Genomic DNA, 25,706 nt, shown 5'->3' with positions numbered 1-25,706 from the left:
CTTGCTTCTTTCACTTGCAACTGTGAGCAGACATCTATATTGCTTTAATATATTTTTATACAAGAACTTCATACCATTCCATTTTTACTAGTTTTATCTTTCCCTGCCATTGTCAGCCTTTATCAATTTAAAGATGCCTCACATGGCTTCTGAGATTGTTGCCTTTGTTCTGTCTGTGTCCGGCTGGGTTTTGGTTAGCTCCACGCTACCCACTGATTATTGGAAGGTCTCTAGTATTGATGGCACAGTTATTACCACTGCAACTTTCTGGTCCAACCTTTGGAAGACATGTGTTACCGACTCAACGGGGGTGTCCAACTGCAAGGATTTTCCTTCTATGTTGGCCTTAGAAGGTAAGGAGACCATGGGATTCAAGAATTTGAAAGGATATGCCCACAAATAAAAGATATGGCTGCCTAGTCATCTCCAACCTGTTTGTGGATGGCGGAGATGGTCAGGTGGCAAAACAAGCAAGTTGGTTGTGTTACACCATTTGAGTAACTCCCATTGACATTGATGGGAGATGTGCAAATGGCATAGGAATCGGGAGCTACATTGTGTATGTAACTCTGGAAGCTGCGTATATAGTCTATCTTGCAGGGCTACTGCATTAGCCCAACTACCATTAAAGTAAATGTAAATTGCTATGTAAATTGTGTACCATAGCTGTTTTCTGAGCCCAACTGTTTCTGGAAGCCACAGACAGGCTGGAGATGACTGGGTGGCCATAATCTTTTATACACGGACAAGCCCTTTAAAGATTAAAATGATAGTTGAATACTAAAAAAAATATAATGTATACATCTAATTGGGTTTGTATAATGGTGGTTCATTTGCATCTTAAAAAGTAAATATTGCTGGGATATGCCAATGTTTTATGATTGGTAGGGATCCAACCTCTGAGAGCTGCACCAATGGTAAGAATGAATGGCTTTATTGCGGATTCAGTAATGCGACTTCTTTACTATATGTACCTGCATGGTGGCTCCTGGCCACCCACTGTACAGGACAACTGCTGCATAGCAATATTTATGTTAATGTAACCAGCTGCCGATCCCAGTGGTGTAGGAAGACATGCTCCATAGTTACTTACTATTGAGTACTGGCTATTGATGTGAATGTTTCCTTGCTTAGAATGTTGTATCTGATTTCAGAAAAATCTCTGCGCAATGGTAAATGGTTTGATGACTTTCAGAGCTCTTTTATTCTTGACATCCATGGGGATTAAGATTACAGACTTCACCATTGTGGTTTCCACTCATATATGTATGATCATGAATCATGAATATGCATGATGTGGATCAGTTTACACTCCGATCTTACCTTCAAGCTACATACCACCCACACTTTAAAAAAAAAAAAAAAATTGGCATCAATGGCAAAAAAGTAAAAAAAATAGTTGATTATTTTTGCATAAAATGAGCCTTGCACAAGTGTATGACAAGAAACTGGCGTACATGCTTTGATTTATTATCTCCAATGTATACTGATGCCTAATACTTCTGTATAATAATTATTTCTCTATTATTTAGTAAAAATCGAAGAAATTTGAATTGAAAGCACGCAGAGGGACTGTTTGGGGTCATAATTTTCTAGAGTGCCTCCTTTCCTAGGGTTCTCCATACAACTTAGACATATTTTAAACCATAATATATCTGTGTGCTTAACCCCTTTAAAAAAAAAAAAAAAAAAATGAAAAAAACTTTTCTCTAAAGGGGGTTTCAAACAAAGCTTTTTTTTTCAGAGAAATTGAAACTATAAAGGAAGGCGTTATACTTCTACCACCTGCTGGACCCACAAAAAATTGCATCAAAACCTGCAATGTCATTATAGTACTCATGAGGAGAATGGATGGCTTGCTTGGGGTAGCAGTCACACGAGCAAAGTATTTTATAGGGTTCTCATGTGAACTCATGCAACTTTTTTGAAATGGGGGTTTTGGATAGAATATCAAATCCTCATATATTTCATAACATAAAAAGCAGTCGTAGTAAATGTGGTATTAAAGGGGTTGTGCGCTGCCCTGCAGTTCAGAGCTCAGCTCTCAGCGCCCGGAGTTCATTACTCCGAACGCTGTGTGCGGGCTTCCGTGTTCGCGGCCGCCGGGCGTGACGTCACGCCCCCTTCCCATAGACTTTTGTTGAGGGGGCGGGCGAGACGTCACAAAGGGGCCAGGCATGACGTAACGCCCAGCGGCCGCGAACACGGAAGCCTGCACAAAGCGTTCGGAGTAATGAACTCCGGACGCTGTGAGCTGAGCTCCGAACTGCAGGGCAGCGCACAACCCCTTTAAAGGGGTTATCCAGCATAAGGGGATTTTAGTACTTACCTGGCAGACAGTAATGGACATGCTTAAGAAGGATCTGCGCTTGTCTTGGGCTAAATGGCTATGCTGTGAGATTACCAGAACACTGTGGCTAGCTTTCTCTGAACTTGTATTTCCTGTTTTCTTGTTTGGCTACAAATCTCATGATACCATTTTCCTCCTTCCCACACATCAGCTACCCCACCCTATGAAACATAAATGAGCTGCAGACCTGTGGTTTTCAATCAGAGTACCTCCAGCTGTTGCATTACTTGCAGATTGCTCTCTCCACCCATTGAAGCAGACATGCTCCCTATCATCAGCTGACTAGTGAGTCAGGTCTTGACTGCATTGCAAGCTGGGAAAAATCCGAGACAGCAGTCATTTTGTATGCTGTTAAAAATAAATGTTGGGATGAGATTTACATAAGAATTGTGAGAAAACCGTCACACACAGGTAAAGACACTATATTATGAACTACACTAACTTTACAGCCCCTGTAGCATAGTCAAATAAAAAAATTCCAGGAATACTCCTTTAATGGCAAGTGTGCCACAAAAGAGTAACATGCAGAAATATGTTTTTGACTTCTGTTACTGTGCAGGAAAAAACTTACAAACTGCAAATGCTCTAAGCTTCATAAATGGAAAGACATTTTTTTGAATGCATCAACATGAGTGTACCTGGCTATGTTAAATGACAAGCTGAAATAAATCCAGAACTTAAAGGGGTACTCCGCCCCTAGACATCTTATCCCCTATCCAAAGGATAGGGAATAAGATGTCAGATCGCCGGGGTCCTCCCGCTGCTGGAGACCCCCGGGATCTCGGCTGCAGCACTCCGCTATCATTACTGCACAGAGCAGACTCGCTCCGTGTGTAATGACAAGCGATACAGGGGCCGGAGCATCGTTACGTCACGCCCCCCCCTCGTGATGTAACGGCCCGCCCCCTCAATACAAGTCTATGGGAGGGGGCGTGGCGGCCATCATGCCCCCTCCCATAGGCTTGCATTAAGGGGGCGGGCCGTGATGTCATGAGGGGGCAGAGGTGTGACATAACGATTCTCCGGCACCTGTATCGATGGTCATTACGCACGGAGCGAATCTGCTCTGCGCAGTAATGATAGCGGGATGCTGCGGCCGAGATCCCGGGGGTCCCCAGCAGCAGGACCCCGGCGATCTGACATCTTATCCCCTATCCTTTGGATAGGGGATAAGATGTCTAGCGGCGGACTACCCCTTTAAAGAGGTATGCTGCACACATCTTATCCCCTATCCAAAGGATAGGGGTTAAGATGTTAGATTACAGGGGGTTCCGCCGCTGGTGACCCCCACAATCTCCGCTTGCACCCCAGTCAATCGGTGCACGGAGCGAACTCCGCTTTGTGTCCGATGACTGGCGATGCATGCAGCCACACCCCCTCCATTCACCTCTATGGGAGGAGGCGTGACAGCTATGTACTAGACGTCATGCCCCCTCCCACAGACATGAATGGAGGGGAAATGGTGCGACGTTACAAACACGAAAGCTGCAAGCTTCCGTGTTCTGGACGCCGCCACTGCTGGCCCAGAGATTGCGGGGATCCCCAGCGGTGGGACCACAGCGATCTAACATCTTTTTCCCTATCCTTAGGACAGGGGATAAGATGTGTGCAGCGGAGTGCCCCTTTAACTAGAGAGGGTAAAATGCACTAAAACTTGTAAAGGCCCATCCTCACTGCTGAATCTCCACCCAAAGATATTCTGTCTGGAGCAGGCACAGATGAAATAATCAGTGGTAGGACCGTGAGGACGTGTGCTATCTCCATAGACAGCAAAGCAGTCCAGCGGAAATCCGCCAAAAAAATTAACATGTTGATTCTTTTGGCAGATGTCCATTTCGCTGGTGGAAATTGTGCCTTGTGCTCATAGCAGCAGAGTTCCATTAAAAACAATGGAACTCTGCTGCAAGCGAAATTCCAGTGCAGGCTTCCACTAGCTATAATCTTGCAGACATAGCTGGTCAAAGTACAAGTGTTACGCCGAGCGCTCTGAGTCCCTGCTCCTCCCCGGTGCGCTCGCGGCGTCTCTCTCTTTGCAGCGCCCCGGTCAGACCCGCTGACCGGGAGCGCTGCACTGACATTGCCGGCGGGGATGCGATTCGCATAGCGGGACCCGCCCGCTCGTGAATCGCATCCCAAGTCACTTACCCGTCCCTGTCCCCGGCTGTCATGTTCTGGCGCGCGCGGCTCCGCTCTCTAGGGCGCGCGCGCGCCAGCTCTCTAAGATTTAAAGGGCCAGTGCACCAATGATTGGTGCCTGGCCCAATAAGCCTAATTAGCTTCCACCTGATCCCTGTCTATATTACCTCACTTCCCCTGCACTTCCTTGCCGGATCTTGTTGCCTTGTGCCAGTGAAAGCATTTAGTGTTGTCCAAAGCCTGTGTTCCAGATCTCCTGCTATCCTCATTGACTACGAACCTTGCCGCCTGCCCCGACCTTCTGCTATGTCTGACCTTGCCTCTGCCTAGTCCTTCTGTCCCACGCCTTCTCAGCAGTCAGAGAGGTTGAGCCGTTGCCGGTGGATACGACCTGGTTGCTACCGCCGCAGCAAGACCATCCCGCTTTGCGGCGGGCTCTGGTGAAAACCAGCCTGCCGAATTGTAACAGTAGATCCGGCCATGGATCCCGCTGAGGTGCCGCTGCCAAGTCTCGCTGACCTATCCACGGTGGTCGCTCAGCAATTGCAGCAAATTGCTCAACAAGGACAGCAGCTGTCGCAGTTGACCGCCACGTTACAGCAACTTCTGCCACTGCTACAGCAGCAGCCATCTCCTCCGCCAGTTCCTGCACCTCCTCCGCAGCATCTGGCCGCTCCTAGCCTCCGCTTGTCCCTGCCGGACAAATTTGATGGGGACTCTAGACTCTGCCGTGGCTTCTTGTCTCAATGTTCCCTACATATGGAGATGTTGTTGGACCAATTTCCTACAGAACGGTCTAAGGTGGCGTTCGTAGTGAGTCTTCTTTCTGGAAAGGCCTTGTCTTGGGCCACACCGCTCTGGGACCGCAATGATCCTGCCACAGCCACAGTCCAGTCCTTCTTCGCTGAAGTCAGTAGTGTCTTCGAAGAACCAGCCCGAGCTTCTTCTGCCGAGACTGCCCTGCTGAACCTGGTCCAGGGTAATTCTTCAGTAGGCGAGTACGCCATCCAATTTCGTACTCTCGCTTCCGAATTATCTTGGAATAACGAGGCTCTCTGTGCGATCTTTAAAAAAGGCCTATCCAGTAACATCAAGGATGTGCTGGCCGCACGAGAGATTTCTGCCAACCTGCAAGAACTTATCCATTTGGCCACTCGCATTGACATGCGTTTTTCTGAGAGACACCAGGAGCTCCGCCAGGAAAAAGACCTTGATCTCTGGGCACCTCTCCCACAGTATCCTTTGCAATCTACCCCTGTGCCTCCCGCCGAGGAGGCTATGCAAGTGGATCGGTCTTGTCTGACCCATGAAGAGAGGACTCGTAGGGATAAAAATTTATGTCTGTACTGCGCTAGTACCGAACATTTCTTGGTGGATTGCCCTATTCATCCTCCACGTCTAGGAAACACACGCACGCACCCAGCTCACGTGGGTGTGGCGTCCCTTGGTACGAAGTCTGCTTCTCCACGTCTCACTGTCCCCGTGCGGATTTCTCCTTCTGCCAACTCCTCCCTCTCAGCCATGGCCTGCTTGGACTCTGATGCTTCTGGAAATTTTATTCTGGACTCTTTGGTGAATAAGTTCTGCATCCCGCTGACCCGTCTCGTCAAGCGGCTCTACATTTCTTCGGTCAACGGAGTGAAGTTGGACTGTACTGTGCGTTACCGCACAGAACCCCTCTTAATGTGCATTGGACCCCATCATGAAAAGATTTCATTTTTCGTCCTTCCCAACTGCACCTCTGAAGTCCTCCTCGGTCTGCCATGGCTCCAGCATCATTCTCCCACCCTTGACTGGACCACCGGGGAGATCAAGAATTGGGGTTCTGCTTGCCGTAAGAAATGCCTCACATCTGCTCCCAGTCCCGTCTGTCGGGCCTCAGTGTCTCCTCCTGTGCCTGGTCTCCCCAAGGCCTATCTGGACTGTGCCGTGCCTCCTCATAGCCCCCGTCCTGGTGACACTCTGCCCCGTGACATGCTTCACCCTCTGCCCCCCCTCCCCATTCCCACTTCTTCTGAACTACCTGCCGCTGGTATAGCTACCCAGGACTTATTTTTTCAGAAGGAGACTCAAGAGGCGTCCCCTATGTTCTCGTCTCTTTTGAAGGGACAAGGAGACAAAAAGAGGGGGAGACCTAAGGGGGGGGGAGTACTGTTACGCCGAGCGCTCTGGGTCCCTGCTCCTCCCCGGAGCGCTCGCGGCGTCTCTCTCTCTGCAGCTCCCCGGTCAGACCCGCTGACCGGGAGCGCTGCACTGACATTGCCGGCGGGGATGCGATTCGCATAGCGGGACCCGCCCGCTCGCGAATCGCATCCCAAGTCACTTACCCGTCCCGGTCCCCGGCTGTCATGTTCTGGCGCGCGCGGCTCCGCTCTCTACGGCGCGCGCGCGCCAGCTCTCTAAGATTTAAAGGGCCAGTGCACCAATGATTGGTGCCTGGCCCAATCAGCCTAATTAGCTTCCACCTGCTGCCTGTCTATATTACCTCACTTCCCCTGCACTTCCTTGCCGGATCTTGTTGCCTTGTGCCAGTGAAATCGTTTAGTGTTGTCCAAAGCCTGTGTTCCAGATCTCCTGCTATCCTCATTGACTACGAACCTTGCCGCCTGCCCCGACCTTCTGCTACGTCTGACCTTGCCTCTGCCTAGTCCTTCTGTCCCACTCCTTCTCAGCAGTCAGAGAGGTTGAGCCGTTGCCGGTGGATACGACCTGGTTGCTACCGCCGCAGCAAGACCATCCCGCTTTGCGGCGGGCTCTGTTGAAAACCAGTAGCAACCTCAGAACCGGTCCACCGACACGGTCCACGCCAATCCCTCGCTGACACAGAGGATCCACATCCAGCCTGCCAAATTGTAACAACAAGCAACATGCTCAGATGCGAAGTCTCCATTTTTACAAATAAGAAATGAACTGCAGAATGGAATAATCTTTTAAAGTGTACCTGTCATTAGCAAAAACTTTTTATATAATGTAGATAATAAACATTATGGCCCAGATTTATCAAACTATGTGAGAGAAAAAGTGGAGGGATTTTCCCACAGCAACCAATCACAGATCAGCTTTTACTTTACCTGAACTTGTTAGCTGAGCTGTGATTGGCTGCTGTGGAAAAATCTCTTCACTTTATCTCTCACACAGTAATAAATCTGGGCCTGTATGCATATTTGTTATATACAGTACATTGGGCTCTGTGCACTGAGCACAAGCAAGGCTCTGTGTAGTGAGGACAAGCAGGGCTCTGTACACTGAGGACAAGCAGGGTTCTGTGCACTGAGGACAAGCAGGGCTCTGTGCACTGAGGACAAGCAGGGTTCTGTACACTGAGAACAAGCAGGGCTCTCTACACTGAGGACAAGCAGGGCTCTGTGCACTGAGGACAAGCAGGGCTCTGTGCACTGAGGACAAGTAGGGCTCTGTATACTGAGGACAAGCAGGGCTCTGTACACTGAGGACAAGCGGGACTCTGTACACTGAGGACAAGCAGGGCTCTCTACACTGAGGACAAGCAGGGCTCTGTGCACTGAGGACAAGCAGGGCTCTGTATACTAAGGACAAGCAGGGATCTGTGCAATGAGGACTAGCAGGGCTCTGTACACTGAGGATATGCAGGGCTGTGTACACTGAAGACAAGCAGGGTTCTGTACACTGAAGACAAGGAGGGATCTGCACACTGAGAACAAGCAGGGCTCTGTGCACTGAGGACAAGGAGGGATCTGTACACTGAGGACAAGCAGGGCTCTGTGCACTGAGGACAAGCAGGGCTATGTGCACCAAGGACAAGCAGGGCTCTGTGCACCGAGGACAAGCAGGGCTCTGTACACTGAGGACAAGCATGGCTCTGTGCACTGAGGACAAGCAGGGCTCTGTGCAGTAGTGTTGCTCACGATTATTCACAATTCAAATTTTAATCTCGAATATCGCATATTTGCGAATTCGCAAATATTGCGAATATAGCACTATATATTCGTAATTACGAATATTCGTTTTTATTTTTTTATTTTTTTTTTGTGCAGATGCGGAAATTTATGCGCATATGCGCATATCCACCAATATTGAGCCTTCCCTTCTTTAATGGCATAGGGAACTATGACCCCGGATGAAGCAGTAGCGAAACGTTGAGTTAGGTGTTGGTTACCCAGGTATACTCTGTCCCACTGTGGTCTAATGTTGTTTTACACTTTGCTATAATCTATTTAGTTTCACAGTAACCTTTTTTTAATCATGTTATATTCCTGTACATGGGCTTAGTCCCAACAATAAGGATTTGTTTACGTACATCCCTGTGTATTATATTTATATTTATTGGTAGCCACCATTTTTCAGACTGGTCCATTGTGGCAATTATCATAATTGTTCATTGTATTTTCTCGAATCCCTTTTATGGGTTTTTAATGCATTTTGCGTATTCAATAAAGTATTGTTTGATCTCTACAACGCATTTCTTTCCTTTTGTTATGCTCTGTACACTGAGGACAAGCAAGGCTCTGTACACTGAGGACAAGCAGGGCTCTGTACACTGAGGACAAGCAGGGCTCTGTACACTGAGGACAAGCAGGGACAATGAGGTCAAGCAGAGCTCTGTACACTGAGGACAAGCAGTGCTCTGTACACTGAGGACATTTTTGTGAAATGGCTATTTCCTGTTGCCGCTCATCACTACTGTACAGTGAGGACAAGCAGGGCTCTGTGCACTGAGGGCAAGCAGGGCTCTGTACACTGAGGACAAGCATGGCTCTGTACACTGAGGACAAGCGGGGCTCTCTGCACTGAGGACAAGCAGGGCTCTGTACACTGAGGACAAGCAGGGCTCTGTACAATGAGGACAAGCAGGGCTCTGTACAATGAGTACAAGCAGGGCTCTGTATACTAAGGACAAGCAGGGCTCTGTACAATGAGGACAAGCAGAGCTCTGTACACTGAGGACAAGCAGTGCTCTATACACTGAGGACATTTTTGTGAAATGGCTATTTCCTGTTGAACTGCCCTCCCTCCAACTACAAGTCCCAGAATTACTTGTTCGTAAGTGTGAGGTCACTTTGCTCCCTCCTACACATCAGCCGCCCCATCCATTAAACCACAGGTGTGTTGACTTACATGCTCTTCTGTAATCAATAGACCAGTGTTTTCTAATTAGGGTGCCTCCAGCTGTTGCAAAACTACAATTCACTGCAGAGTGATCTTCTTTCCACCCAGCGGTCGATCCACAAATTTAAGCAGTGAGGCTCCTTTGAACACCTAAATAGTGATGTAATGCCTCAAGCCACACTGCACCTGAGGAAAACAGTCATTTTGTATGCAGTCAAAAATAAACATCTTGGCAAAGATCACATAAGAATTGTGAGAACAACTATCAAATACAGGTACAGACACTATATTATGAACTGCGCTAATGAAAGAGCCCTTTATCAAGAAAATTATAATCCTGAAATACCCCTATAAAAACCTTTAGTAAAAAAAATTACTATAATAACGTATGTACCTTAACTAATACACTTATCAAATCTGGTATTGTTTGGAAAACTTTTCTTATTACAACTATTTTACACAGGCAAAAAAAAAATTAAGTATACTGCTTCTATAAAATTCTTATAATCAAAAGGACAAAGCAATGGAGTGAATAAACATTAGGTACTATTGGAATTGGACCATTCGAAATGTTGTAAGATGCCATCTATGTAAGTAATGCTTGTGTTCTTGAGATCAGAAGTTAATGAGCCATTAAAAGAGCTTGTTAATAGCTAACTCCTGAATACATTCCTGTTTTCTTTATCTTTCTACTGCGTGAACCTCTGTATGACAACTGGAGCCACAATGTCTATAAAGCCAGAAAGAATAAAATAAAGACAAAAAATATGAAAATAAAATACATTGAACCTCATGAAGAATCCGTAAATTAAGTCATCATGAGTTGACATACTATACCAGATCAGCTTTCTACAGCACAATAAAGATGCTAAAATGTGCCCTTGTATGTGAGTTTTATGTGAGCTTTATATGAGTTATCTGTCAGGAAGGGGGGTTCCTAGCTAAGTCCATTGCATGGGATTTAAAAATATAAACCTTCTCCAGTCCCCCAGTGTGATCATCTTTCTGAGCTGCAGCATGATGTGTTGGGCTCGGGAAGCACCTGAGTCTAATGTCATACTGCTGCTCAGTGAATTGCCTGGGTGCTTCCTGGGGCTGACACATCACGCTGGAGATGAGGAAGACAATCGCATTGATGAACCAAAACAGGGCACAGAAGGCACCGGTGGATTGGGGCAGGATGGGGGCCATTTTCCCTTTTCTCCATGCTGTAGTTGTGCCTGTCCCCCATGAGGTGGGTTCGGAAGAAAGAGCCCAGTAAGTATCAGGTCGTTTACCACCTCTAGCCTTTAGTGGGGGAGTCAGTGCATTGATATGGCGCTGTGCTCCATTTCTTATATATCTTTCGACGTGGCCTTAGCATGGGTGTGAAAATATGGAAGTGGTACCCTTCTTGCCAAGACAGACATTGAAGCGGCTTTCGATCTTCTGCCAGGATATCTGGAGAATTTTTACTTGTTGAGGTGTTATTGCATGTATTTTAAGCATTTTAGCACCACTTTGGAATGTATGATGTGGGCGCAATTCCAGGTGGCTTCTTTACTGCACTACTTGGACGAATTTTTGTTTTTGGGTTGGAGGGGTTCAGTGGTTTGTATAATCTTTTTGTGGATCAACTCAGGTGGGTTTTATTGGTACGGCTTTGGTGTGCGCATCTCCAGGTCGCTCATGTGGGACATTAAATGTGACCTCTTGAGGATTTTGTCTTCCTTTATAGGCATTCTGGTCATTTGGTCGGACATCAATGCTTGACTTGTTTGGCATCAGACGCGGTCAGCCCACAGTTTGAATTGGGCAAGGCCCAGGGTTAATGAGATAGTGGACTGGCTCGTAATGGGGTCTGGTGGTCCAGAATTTGGATGTGGCATCTTCTGATTTTCTACGGTCTGATGGGGTTCCTCTGAACACCATCTGCATGGATTTATTGACCTTGTCTGAGCTGTTCAGTTGTGGAGGGATGGCCACGTGTAAGGGGCCACAAGCTGACACCTTGGCAGGAGCTGAAGGGAGATTTGGAGGCACATTAAGATAATGGAAGCTCTGATATAACAGCATTGGGAAGCTGGGATGGTACCCAGATGGTTGGGCTGAAGCCCTGCAGGTCAGAGAAGATTAGACTCTGATTAAGGTGCCCTTGGGTCAGATGCTAGTCTAGTAGGAGACCTGATGGGGTCGAGCTGCTTTTAAAATCCCTCCTGTTAGGGATAGTTACAGGATGGTTATTGCACTGTTAACTGATTACGTGGGTAATATTTACCTGGTTATTTATTAAAGATGTTTATATGGTATAACGATGAAGATTATCCAGCACAGGAACACATTAGGAAGGATTGATGCTTTATTGAATAAAATACGATGAAAACTAAGAACAGGACATCACAGGGTGGCACGTTTCGACCTCACGCAGGAGGCCTTACTCATACTGGAATAAGTAAGGCCTCCTGCGTGAGGCGGAAATGCGTCACCCTGTGATGTCCTGTTGTTGGTTTTCATCTGATTTTATTCAATACAGCACCGAACCTTCTTAAAGGGTTCCTGTGCTGGACAATCTTCTTCTTCTTTATATCTAAGAGTGTGGCATGATCCGCCCCAGTCTGTGCATTCAGGAGGCAAGAGGGTAAGCTGGCTAACACTTGCTACATAGTTTATATGGTATATACACTGTAGATTAATGTTTTTGTTATTTAATAAAATTGGACCAGCTTTGGCCTTTGCACCACAATTGGAGTCAGTGGTTTTTATAGGAAATAATGGGGAAAGTTATGGTTACAGTAGATATATATATATATATATATATATATATATATATATATATGCAATCCTCTAGTCATGAGCAAATCTTATCATTATAGTTTTAATCTGTGTGGTTTTGGCAAAAATGACTGACAAAAGTACTACTTCTACTACAGCTGAGAGGAACTGCTATATCATAGCCTGTTTGACTTTGGACTATTCCATATGTAAAGTGTCTTCACTTCACTTTCAGGATACATCCAAGCCTGCCGAGGTTTGCTAATAGCTGCTGTTAGCCTCGGATTTTTTGGTTCAATATTTGCTCTCATTGGAATGAAGTGCACCAAGATTGGAGGCACCGATGACATTAAAGCAAAGATCACCACTTCCTCTGGCTTGCTATTTATCTCTAGTGGTGAGTAAACCTTTACTGTATTACTGTTTACACTTATAACACGCAACCAAGGATGACGTATAGAAGATATCATGAAATGTGGCCCAGGATACGTCAACAAACACATACACATCCAGCATGGTATTCAAGATCTTGAGGTTTAGACTAAATAATTTATAAATCTGGGACAACCCATTTGACTTAAATGCTCACTAAACAAAAGTATAGTACATTTTTCATGGATACTTCATTGAAATAAAAAACATTACTAAAAGCTAATTTTGATTGTGTCTTCTGATGAATCTGCAAAAGATTCACAAAAGAATGAGGCCATCAATATTAGGTCAGCGGAGGTCCAACTACGATCACTTGTTTGAAAAGGCCAGGGTGGTCAGTCTCTTAAAAGTTTATATCTCCTGCAAGCCTGTTCATATTGGCAAATGATTCACTATTTGTAGGGTGGTGTAATGTACAGCAGCTTTGTCCAATGCACCTGACTGGGACAATGCTGTAGTATCTAGCTGTAATGGGATATGTGCTGCTTCTTCCAGCTCTCTCAAAAGTTTTTTTTATTTTTTTTACAGTGACATTGACATTTTAAGGATTAGTTAAAGTAACCAAAACTATGCTTTCTTTTCTTTAAATAGGACCTCGTATACTATAGGTTTAAATGTTGCATATGTAGACATACCGTATTTTTCGCCGTATACGTTGGTGCGTCTTATACACACCTATTGCGGTCCCTGCGGCCATCAACGGTCAGGACCCGCAGCTAATACAGGACATCACCGATCACGGTGATGCCCTGTATTAACCCTTCAGACGCGGCGATCAAAGCTGACCACTGCATCTGAAGCGAAAGTGACACTAACCTGGCTGCACCGGGAGGGACCTTACCTGCCTCCTTGGTGTCTGCTCCGTGCCGGGATCCCCTGCATGGCCGCCTTTGTCGTCATCACCTCGTTGCGCACGACACCCCGTCATCCAATAGGAGCGGCGTGCATAGCGACATGATGTCGGCGACGGAGAGCGAGGATACCGGGCAGCAGAGACGTTCTGGAGCGATGGGGACACCCCGGGGACGCGGTGACGGAGGGGGACATCCAGGGCAGCGGTGACGGGTCCGGAGCGGCGGGGACACGTGAGTATTACCTCCTATAACAGTGGTCTTCAACCTGCGGACCTCCTGATGTTGCAAAACTACAACTCCTGGCATGCCCGGACAGCCAACGGCTGTCCGGGCATGCTGGGAGTTGTAGTTTTGCAACATCTGGAGGTCCGCTGGTTGAAGATCACTGTGACTTATACTTTACATTGTATTCTAGATTTTCCTCATTTAAAATTGGCTGCGTCTTATATGCCGGAGCGTCCTATAGGGCGAAAAATACGGTACTTCATAATATGACGTATATCAAAGAAGCAACAAAAATCTGACCTGACAGAAATAATGCACGAGTAGACAGATCCTTATTCAGCCTTGGCAGGTTAGCATAGAGGTAAAATAGAAGAAGCTATATAATATTCTCATCTGTTGTAGGTCTTTGTGCTATGTCTGGAGTGTCCCTTTATGCACACAAAATAACCTCAGAATTCTTCGATCCATCATTCCTGGAGCAAAAGTAAGCAATGAAGTATTAAAACAAAAAAAAACAGACAGTCAAACCATGGATGATATATCTTTCTGTATTTATTACTTATCGGTAATAGGTATGAGCTAGGAGCTGCGCTGTTCATCGGATGGGCGGGATCATCTCTTAGCGTCATCGGAGGTGCTATTCTCTGCCTCTCTTTAAATGATACCATTAAAAAAGACAGGTAGGAAAAAGAATTTTTATGTATTTTCAATGCCTCAATATTTTACATAAGCGTATGTTAGTACATCAAGAACCTTAGCAAACAAAAGATTCACTATTCTCCAAAAATGTTATTGCTCTGACACAGACAAGAATTAAAGGTGCCTATACACAATGGGGGAGATTTATCAAAACCTGTCCAGAGGAAAAGTTGCTTCTTTCATTTTCACAGGCCTCTTTAGAAATAAAAGAAGCAATCTGATTGGTTGCAATGGGAAACTCAGCAACTTTTCCTTTAGACAAGTTTTGATAAATCTCCCCCAATTAGGTGTAAGTCAGACAAACGTTTGGAGGGACCAGCCAATTACAGTGCTGGACTGGGGATGAAAACCAGCCATGGAAATATTTGCATAAAAACCCCACGTCATTGCGTCATTTGATTTGCCAGGATCCTGTAAGAGAACTATGTTGTGGCTGCATCCTGAAGTTAAAGGGGTACTCCGCCCCTAGACATCTTATCCCCTATCCAAAGGATAGGGGATAAGATGTCAGATCGCTGCGGTGCCGCTGCTGGGGAGCCCCGGGATCTCGCTGCGGCACTGCGCTATCATTACAGCACAGAGCAAGTTCGCTCTGCACGTAATGACGGGCAATACAGGGGCCGGAGCATCGTTACGCCACGGCTCCGCCCCTCGTGAAGTCACGGCCCGCCCCTTTCAATACAAGTCTATGGGAGGGGGTGCGGCGGTCGTCACGCCCCCTGCCATAGACTTACATTAAGGGGACGGGCCGTGATGTCACGAGAGGCGGAGGCATGACATCACACGGCTCCGTCCCCTGTATCGCCCGTCATTACGCACAGAGCAAACTCGCTCTGTGCTGTAATGATAGTGGGGTGCCGCAGCGGGGATCCCAGGGCTCCCCAGCAGCGGCACCGCGGCGATCTGACATCTTATCCCCTATGCTTTGGATAGGGGATAAGATGTCTAGGGGCGGAGTACCCCTTTAAAGGACACAGCCGCAACATACAAGATGGGAACCTGGTAAATTATATACTAGGCCTCCGCAAACAATACCGCCTATGAGGGAAGCCTGGCCTTTGAATTGGCTTCCATTTAAAGGGGTATTCCAGGAAATGTTTTTATTTGACTATGCTACAGGGGCTGTGAAGTTAGTGTAGTTCATAATATGGTGTCTGTACCTGTGTGTGACGGTTTTCTCACAATTCTTCTGTGATTTTCACCCCAATATTTATTTTTACCAGCATACAAAATGACTGTTGTCTCCCAGCTTGCAATGCAACCAAGACCTGACATCACTAGTCAGCTGATTACAGGGAGCCTGTCTGCTTCAATGGGTGGAGGGATCGCTTGGTGGGAGAGAGATCAATCTGTAACTAATGCAACAGCTGTAGGCACCCTGATTGAAAACCACAGGTCTTTTGAATGGATGCAGCTCATTTATGTTTCAATGGGTGGGGTGGCTGATGTGTGGGATGGAGGAAAACGGAATTATGGGATTTGGAAGCAAAAAAGAAAAACTCAAAAAGGAAATACCAGTTCACAAAAAGCTAGCCAAAGTATTATGGTAATCTCACAACATAGCCATTTATCCCCAAGACAAGCGCAGATCCTTCCTAAGCATGTCCATTACTGCCTGCCAGGTATATAATAAAATCACCTTGTGGTGGATAACCCCTTTAATCGTGTTGCGGTCCTGATGCTGTGCCCTTTGACTCAAATTTTGAGTCAATGGCAACACCACAGACTCAATGTTAACCCATTAAGGACGCAGCCCTTTTTCACCTTAAGGACTGAGTCCTTTTTCGCAATTCTGACCTCCGTCGCTTTACGAATTAATAACTCGAAAATGCTTTTACCGAATATTCTGATTCTGAGATAGTTTTTTCGTGACATATTCTATTTTATTTTGGTGCTAAATTTTCGGTGAAAAATCCCCAAATTTCATGAAAATTTAGAAAATTTAGCATTTTTCTAATTTTGAAGCTCTCTACTTGTAAGGAAAATGGATATTCCAAATAAATTTTATTTTTATTCACAAATACAATATGTCCACTTTATGGTGGCATCATAAAATGGACATATTTTTGCTTTTTGAAAAAATTAGAGGGCTTCAAAGTAGAGCAGCAATTTTCAAAAATTTCATGAAAATTGCAAAATCTGAAGGGACAGATGTTACAGAACTACAACTCCCAGCATGCCTGGGCAGTCTAGGCATGCTGAGAGTTGTAGTTTGGCAACATCTGGAGGGCTACCGTTTGGGCACCACTGTAACAGTGGTCTCCAAACTGTGACCCTTCTGATGTTGCAAAACTACAACTCCCAGCATGCTGGGAGTTGCAGTTTGGCCTTCCTAGTGGTTGCCACAGTAAAGATCGCTTTACTTTCACTTTCATCCCCCCCCCAACGTGGTTTCTCTACCTGAGCCAGGATCCAGCAGTCTCCAGCGACGATCCGGGGTCCCCAGGCATCTTCTCCTCCAGGTACCGGCCTCCATCTTCTTCCCACGATCCCCTTGACATCCAGGGGTGGGCAGTTCTGACCAATGGCAGGGGATAGGAGGAAATCGCAGCACTGCGATCTCGCTTCCATCCCTCAGGATGGTCAGGGCTGTCCCTGACAGCTCCGATCATCCCTATTTTCCGGGTGATCGGGTCACCAGAGACCTGATCAGCCCGGAATAGCAGAAAATCGCATGTCTGAATTGACATGCGATTTTCTGCGATCGCCGACATGGGGGGGTCGGGGGGGGGGGGGGGTCGGGATGTGCCGGGATGCCTGCTGAATGATTTCAGCAGGCATTCCAGTCCGGTCCCCAACCGGCTAGCGGCGGGGACCGGAATTCCCACGGGAGTATGCATACGCCCCACGCCCTTAAGGACTCGGGATGCAGGGCGTATGCATACGCCCAGCGTCCTTAAAAGGTTAATAAATAGTAGTGCACCAAAAGTGCCCCGCTCACTTTAAACAAAAATAAATAAAAATATATTTATCGTTTTTTTTTTTAGAGGATTTGATTACACAAACTGGACAGATGACTTAAAAAAAAGGTCTGCTGCTGACCCAAAACTACTAGTGGGATGTATTTGATTCCGAGAATGTTTTTTCGTGACATATTCTTTGTTAACATAGTGGAAAATTTTCGTCTATACTTGCATCATTTCTTGAAATTCCAAAATTTCATGAAAATTTTGAAAATTTAGCTTTTTTCTAACTTTGAAGCTTTCTGCTTTTAAGGAAAATAGACATTCCAAATACATTATATATTTATTCACATATGCAATATGTCTACTTGACATGTTTTTACTTTTGGAAGACATCAGAGGGCTTCAAAGTTCAGCAGCAATTTTCTAATTTTTCACAAAATTTTCAAAATCGGAATTTTTCAGGGACCAGTTCAGTTTTGAAGTGAATTTGAAGGGCCTTCACATTAGAATACCCCGTAAATTACCCCATTATAGAAAATGCACCCCTCAAAGTATTAAAAATGTTATACAGAAAGTTTGTTAACCCTTTAGGAATAGCAGCAAAGTGAAGGAGAAAATTCAACACCTTAATTTTTTCCACTCACATGTTCTTGTAAACCCAGTTTTTGAATTGGGGGTAATAGGAGAAAAAGCCCCCAAAAATGTGTCACCCAATTTCTCTTGAGTAAGGAAATACCTCATATGTTAATGTAAAGTGCTCTGTGGGAGCAGTAGAGGGCTCAAAAGGGAATTAGCGACAATGGGATTTTGGAGAAAGAATTTAGCTGAAATGGTTTTTGGGGGGTATGTTGCATTTAGGAAGCCCCTATGGTGCCAGAACAGCAAAAAAAAAAACAACATGGCATACTATTTTGGAAACTACACCCCTCAAGGAACATAACAAGGGGTACAGTGAGCCTTAACACCCCACAGGTGTTTAACCACTTTTCGTTAAATTCGGATGTATAAATGAATATTTTTTTCCACAAAAATGCTTTTTTCCCAAATTTTTAATTTTTGCAATGGGTAATAGGAGAAACTGCCCCCCAAAATTTGTAACCCCATTTCTTCTGAGTATTTAAATACCCCATGTGTGGACGTCAAGTGCTCTTCTGGCGCACTACAATGCTAAGAAGAGAAGGAGCGCCACTGAGCTTTTGGAGAGAGAGAAGTTGGTTAGAATAGAAGTCAGGGGCTTTGTGAGTTTACAAAGCTTCCCAGTGGACCCCCCCCCCCCCACATGTGACCCCATTTCGGAAACTACACCCCTCAAAGAATTAAATAAGGGGTGCAGTGAGCATTTACTGGCATTTGACAGATCTTTGGAACAGTGGGCTGTGCAAATGAAAAATAGCATTTTTCATTTTCACTGACCATTGTTCCAAAAATCTGTCAGAAACCTGTGGGGCGTAAATGCTCACTTATTACATTCCGTGAGGGGTGTAGTTTCCAAAATGGGATCATATGTGGGCAGGGGTGCATTGTTCTGGCACCATGGGGGCTTTGTAAACACATGTGGCCTTTAATTCTGGACAAATTTTCTCTCCAAAAGCTAATGGTGCTCCTTCTCTTCTGAGCATTGTAATTTGCCCGCAGAGCACTTTACATCCACATATGGGGTATTTTCTTACTCAGAAGAAATGGGGTTACAAATTTTGGCAACTATTTTTCCTATTTTCCTTTGTGAAAAAGAAAAATTTAGGGTAACACCAGCATTTTTAGTTACATTTTTTTCCCATCCAACTTTAATGAAAATTCGTTAAACACCTGTGGGGTGTTAAGACTCACTATACCCCTTGTTACATTCCGGTGTAGTTTCCAAAATGGGGTCACATGTGGGTATTTATTATTTAGCGTTTATGTCAGAGCCGCTGTAAAATCATTCACCCCTGTGCAAATCACCAATTTTTGGCCTCAAATGTACATAGTGCGCTCTGACTCCTGAGCCTTGTTGTGCATCCGCAGAGCATTTTACACCACATATGGGGTATTTCCGTACTCAGGAGAAATTATGTTACAAATTTTGGGGGTCTTTTTTTCCTTTTACCTCTTGTGAAAATAAAAAGTATGGGGCAACACCAGCATGTTAGTGTAAACTATTATTATTTTTAGTTTTTTTACACTAACAGGCTGGTGTACACCCAAACTTTTCCTTTTCATAAGGGGTAAAAGGAGAAAAAGCCCCCCAAAATTTGTAATACAATTGATCCCGAGTACGGAAATACCCCATATGTGACCCAAACCTGTTTCCTTGAAATATGACAGGGCTTCGAAGTGAGAGGGCGCCATGCGCATTTGTGAACTAAATTAGGGAATGCATAGGGGTGGACATAGGGGTATTCAATGCCAGTGATTCCCAAACTGGGTGCCCTAGCTGTTGCTAAACTCCCTGCATGCCTGGACAGTCAATAGCTAACATTCACATTCACATGGGTGGGTGTTTACGGTGAGTTTCCTGCTAGGAGTTTGCGCTGTGGCGGAAAAAACTTGAAGCAGGAAACTCACTGTAAACTCCCGTCCATGTGAATGTACCCTGTACCTCCTGCTGTTGCAAAACTACAACTCCCAGCATGCACTGACAGACTGCATGCTGGGAGTTGTACTTTAGCAATTGTAGGAGGCACAATGGTTGGAAAACCTTCAGTAAGGTTCTGTTACCTAACTCAGTATTTTGCAACCAGTGTGCCTCCAGCTGTTGCAAAACTACAACTCCCAGCATGCACTGATCGCCGAAGGGCATGCTAGGAGATGTAGTTATGCAACAGCTGGAGGTACGCAATTACAACTCCCAGCATGGTGAGACAGCCTTTTGTGGTTCGTGCATGCTTGAAGTTGTAGTTTTGCAAGATTTAGAGAGCCAAGGTTTAGAAACCACCGCTCAGTGATCTCCAAATGGTAGCCCTCCAAGTATTGCAAAACTACAAATCCCAGCATGCCAAAACAGCAAACAGCTGTCTGGGTATGCTGGGGGTTATAGTTTTGCAACATCTGGAGGGCTACAGTTTAGAGACCACTCACCAATAACTCACCGGCTTCCGTAGTCTACACCAGGGAGCCATACCCCATCGCCGCTGGCCGCCGGTAAGGGACCGCCAGTCACAGCACAGTTCCCCAGTTCTGCCTGGACTACCGTGGGTGGGAAGAGCGGAGAAACCGAACTTTAAATCCCACCCCCGATCTGCTATTGGTCGGTCGCTTCTAACGACCATTAGCAGGAATAGGAGGCTGGCACCCCTGCTACCTCACTCCTATCCCTTCAGGGGGATTGGGAGTGTCTTGGACAGCCCGATCCGCCTTATTTTCTTGGTCACTGAAGACCCGTATGACCCGGTATCGCTGCAGATCGACGGTCTGAACTGACATGGGGGGGTCTCAGGACCCCCCAGAGGTTTGCACGGGGTGCCTGCTGAATGATTTCAACAGACATCCCGGTACGGTCCCTTACCGGTGAGCGGTGGAGACTGGAATCCCCATGGGCGTACAAGTGCACCCTGGGTCCTTAAGTACGGATCAGCTGTTTGAAGGAGTATCCACTTGAATAATAAAAGGTTACAGTCTGGAGCTGGCAGCAGCATGAGCAGACACTAGGGCTTCACAATCCCTAAGATTAAAAGATGAATTTTGAAATTTAAATTTGAAGCTTTATGGTAGCTAGTGCTACCATACATTTTTTTAGGCCCAGGCCCAGCAGCATCAGTAAACCATATATTGGCTGAATGACACAGCCTGGAGATGGCTAAAGCATGAGGAGAGACCGTACAGTGGCTGAATGAGACAGCCTGGATGTGGCAGCAACAGCATCAGGAGTCCTGAAAGTGACCCGGTGACAGAGTGGTGCGGTGGGTGGCAATACCAGTACCCGTTGACGAAGGTGGGTGAAAAAAGGTCTGATGCGGAGGAATGTTTGTAACTGGGGAGCAGCGCCTTAAATCTGTTTGCCACTATCCATATTTGGCAAGTGTTGGTGTGGCACCATGGTCACTCTACTCTGATGCATCAGGCGTTGGTGGTTGGAAATCCTGGCTGATCCATGCCTGATTCATCTTCACAAAGGTCAGTCTCTCCACATTTTTCATGGACAGACAAGTTCTCCTTGGGGTGACTATGGCTCCCGCCACACTAAACATTCGCTCTGATGGCACACTACTGGCGGGGCAGGACAGCTTTTCCAAGGCATACTCTGCTAGTTGTGGCCACAAATCAAGTTTGGCTGCCCAGAAGTCCAGTGGATATTCAAGGTGTGTTGGCATGGGCATGTCAAGGTATGCCACCACCTGCTGGTTAAGGTCCTGCTCCAGGTGTACCTGCTGCTGATGAGGTGCTTCACTATGCGGGTGAAGAAAGCTACTCATCGGCTGCTGCTGATGGAGCTGGTACTGCTCCTGCCACCCCACCTTTCCCGCGCAGCCATGGCAGTGGAAGGTGAATGCAGGGGCCCCCTGATTCAGACCTGCGAGAGGATGGACGATGGCGCCAATAGGCATTGGCAAACTGACTACATAGTAGGTCACTTTGTCCTCCCTCTCAGTGGGTGTAAAAAAGGCCCCTATTTTGTGGCTGCAGCGAGGGTCCAAGAAGGTGGAGATCCAGAAGTCGTCCCGCTGCCGAATGGTGACAATTTGGCTGTCACTACGCAAGGGAGCATACATTTTACCATTTGTGCAAGTGACTCGGAGGGACTCCCTGCCTCCACCTTCACTGCATATTGCCACGGTGTGTCTGGGTCCTCTGTGGACATGGTGGAGGATGAGGAGGCAGAGTCGCACACTGTCACAGAACCAACAGCCTGAGAGCGTGGAGGAGGAAGTGGCGTGACCTGTCCAAGTTGGTGATGTGGCTGTGCAGGAACCACATTTACCCAGTGAGCCGTAAAAGACATGTATTGTCCCTGACCATAGTTACAGCTCCAGACGTCGGTGCTGCTGTGCACTTTGGTACACACCAACAGGCTCAAGGACTGGACTACATTCTCTTCCACAAAATTGTGCAGGGCTGGTGCTCCCTTCTTCGCAAAGAAATGACGGCTTGGTACTCTCCACCTCGGCTTGGCAAAAGCCGTCAGTTCTCTGAAAGGTGCAGAGTCCACCACTTGAAAAGAGAGGGACTGCAGCACCAGCAACTTGGACAGGAGCACATTCAGCTTCTGCGCCATTGGATGAGTGGGCGCATACTGTTGTCTCTTGGACATGGCTTCGCCGATGGATTGTTGGCAGAATGGCTGACTAAAAGTAGGAGGAGTAGGAGCATCTGGAGCGACAGAAGGAGGGTATGACAAACAGCTCCCTTCGGCTGAGGTGGTGGAGCCTTGGCTGGCTGAAAGTGGGAGCGGATGGCCACTGGGTGATGCAGCAGGCTGGACCACTACATCGGAGCCACAGTTCTCCCAGGCTAAGCATATTTTGACGCAGGGCCATTTTGCCAACATTGGGACCCTGGCCACGCTTCTCTTTCTGTCGACATATCTTGCATGTGGCTATGTGAATCTCCTCCGGATGCTAGATGAAAAACTTCCACACCGCCGAGTAGCTGATTTTCCACCAACAGTCTGCACTAATCGACTGCTACTACCGCCGTCTCAGTAACCCCTGTTCCACTACCTCCCGGGAAGGTTGGCTGCCGCGAAACAGGTGATCTCCCCCAGGCAGGTTTGGCTCCAGAATTTCCACTTCTGCCACCATGCTGACTGCCAACCATGCTACCACCTTGCTGGCTCAGCTGCTGCCTCACAGGCAACTCTCTTCTCCTGATGATGATAAAGCCCCTTCTGTACCCAGCTCCCAATTGCGATCTGCTTCATCATCATCATAATCAACAAGTGTCTGCACATCACTGATGTCTTCCTCAGGTTCCTCAACAGTGTCTGCTTCAGGACCCTGAACCCTGGCAACACCGCCTCTCACGTCACTCTCCTCATCACTACTCTCCACATCAATTGTAACACCATTTCTCCTCAGTAAGGAAATACCCATATGTGGATGTAAAGTGCTCTGCGGGCAAACTACAATGCTCAGAAGAGAAGGAGTGCCTTTGAGCTTTTAGAGAGAGAATTTGGTTGGAATAGAAGTCGGGGGCCACGTGCGTTTACAAAGCCCCCCGTGGTGCCAGAACAGTAGAATTCCCCACACGTGACCCCATTTTGGAAACTACACCCCTCACAGAATTTAATAAGGGTTGCAGTGAGCATTTCAACCCCACTGGTGTTTGATAGATCTTTGGAAAATTGCAAATTGTGGAAAGTTGCAGTAAAGCGATCTTTACTGTGGCAACCACTAGGAAGGCCGAACTGCAACTCCCAGCATGCCCAGACAGCCAAAGACTGTCTGGGCATGATGGGAGTTGTAGTTTTGCAACAACTGGAGGGTCACAGTTTGGAGACCACTGTTACAGTGGTGCCCAAACGGTAGCCCTCCAGATGTTTCCAAACTACTACTCTCAGCATGCCTAGACTGCCCAGGCATGCTGGGAGTTGTAGTTCTGTAACATCTGTCCCTTCAGATTTTGCAATTTTCATGAAAGATTGCTGCTCTACTTTGAAGCCCTCTAATTTTTTCAAAAAGTAAAAATATGTCCATTTTATGATGCCAACATAAAGTGGACATATTGTATTTGTGAATAAAAATTTAATTTCTTTGGAATATCTATTTTGCTTACAAGTAGAGAGCTTCAAAGTTAGAAAAATGCAAAATTTTCAAAATTTTCATGAAATTTGGGGATTTTTCACCAAAAAAGGATGCAAGTTACGACAAAAATTTACCACCAAAATAAAGTAGAATATGTCACGAGAAAACAATCTCAGAATCAGAATATTCGGTAAAAGCATTTTAGAGTTATTAATGCGTAAAGGGACGGTGGTCAGGATTGTGAAAAAGAACTCAGTCCTTAAGGTGAAAAGGGCTGAGTCCTTAAGGGGTTAAGTACCAGGGCGTCAGGGCATACCTGTACGCCCTGGGTCCTTAAGTGGTTAAGAAGGCCTGTGAAAAAGGAAAGAAGCAATCTGATTGGTTGCTATGGGCAACTGGGCAAGTTTTCTTCTGCACAGGTTTTGATAAATCTCCCCTAATGTGTTTGATCTTAAAGAAAAAAAACTGCTGCCTGAGGAGTCTGGTAGCAGTTTTGTCCCCTCTCTCCCTTTTTAACACACAAATGCTTAGTCAAGCAGAGATTGCATGAGTATGGTGGGAATGGTAGATATTGCAACATTTCAGCCGACAACTATATCATGGGTATGGGCAAGTTTACTGTTATGACATATACGTGCTAGGGACTGGCAACCGCTTTCTGATTGAATGGATGGAAGGGAAAAAAAGAAATGTGTGTACAATTTCTATATACAATGCTTAATTTTTATTTTCAACAACTCTGAAGACAATTTTGTGTTTTTCAGACTAAGTTATCCATATAATGGAGTAAAGTCTGTAAGATCTGCCCATACGAGCCACCAAGATCAGAACAACAACCGCAATGGACAGAGAGGAATTCCAAAACACTTTGACAAGAATGCCTATGTCTGATTGATACGGCTACAAATAAGACATTTCCCTTGTCAGAAGTACAGTATGTCTTACACTATCCTAGCTTTTCCCAAAGAGAAAATTATTTTTTATAAGATGTGAAATCCCATATTGACCTCTTTGTGCAACAATGGTACATTAAGCCATTACCTGACAAGGAGCAGCTCTACATGAAGAGACAAACATTCAGAATGCACAAAATATCTAATATCCTCACTGCTACACATCTACTTGTTCTGTATACGGAAGACTAAGATTATTTAATGAAGATATCACAAAGCTGTAAATGGCACCCAGCATATGAATAAATCAGTAGATAGGCAACAATACGCAACTTTATTATGAAGATAATAAATTACATATCTTCATTGTGAATAATTAAGACATACACCAGTCAGCCATAATATTGAGTATAGCAACAACAACTTTGACTGCTTATAAAGACATGGACTTCCTAAGATCTCTGAAGGTGTCTTGTGGTTTGTAGTATAAAAACAAGACAAGTCAGCAGCAGACCCTTTAAAGGGGTACTCCCGTGGATCAACTGGTGCCAGAAAGTTAAAGTTAAACAGATTTCTAAATGACTTCTATTAAAAAATCGTAATCCTTCCAGTACTTTTTAAAGGCTGTATACTAAAGAGAAATCAAAAAAAGAAATGCATTTCCTCTGATGTCATGACCACAGTGCTCTCTGCTGACCTCTGCTGTCCATTTTAGG

General features: G+C 45.9%; 1 protein-coding gene across 1 annotated transcript; it reads left to right on the top strand.

Moving 5' to 3' along the window:
- The first annotated feature begins 1 nt into the window (after position 1).
- Positions 2 to 25,439, top strand: LOC130281716 (claudin-10-like). Its single transcript, XM_056529237.1, has 5 exons — positions 2 to 353; positions 12,558 to 12,719; positions 14,236 to 14,317; positions 14,406 to 14,513; positions 24,862 to 25,439. The coding sequence occupies exons 1-5, from the start codon at positions 134 to 136 to the stop codon at positions 24,986 to 24,988; spliced, it is 699 nt and encodes a 232-aa protein (XP_056385212.1). The 5' UTR covers positions 2 to 133; the 3' UTR covers positions 24,989 to 25,439.
- Positions 25,440 to 25,706: the final 267 nt, after the last annotated feature.

The sequence above is a fragment of the Hyla sarda genome, chromosome 7 (assembly GCF_029499605.1).
Source record: "Hyla sarda isolate aHylSar1 chromosome 7, aHylSar1.hap1, whole genome shotgun sequence".
In the NCBI taxonomy this organism is placed as follows: domain Eukaryota; kingdom Metazoa; phylum Chordata; class Amphibia; order Anura; family Hylidae; genus Hyla; species Hyla sarda.
This window is presented reverse-complemented; position numbering and strand designations above follow the sequence as displayed.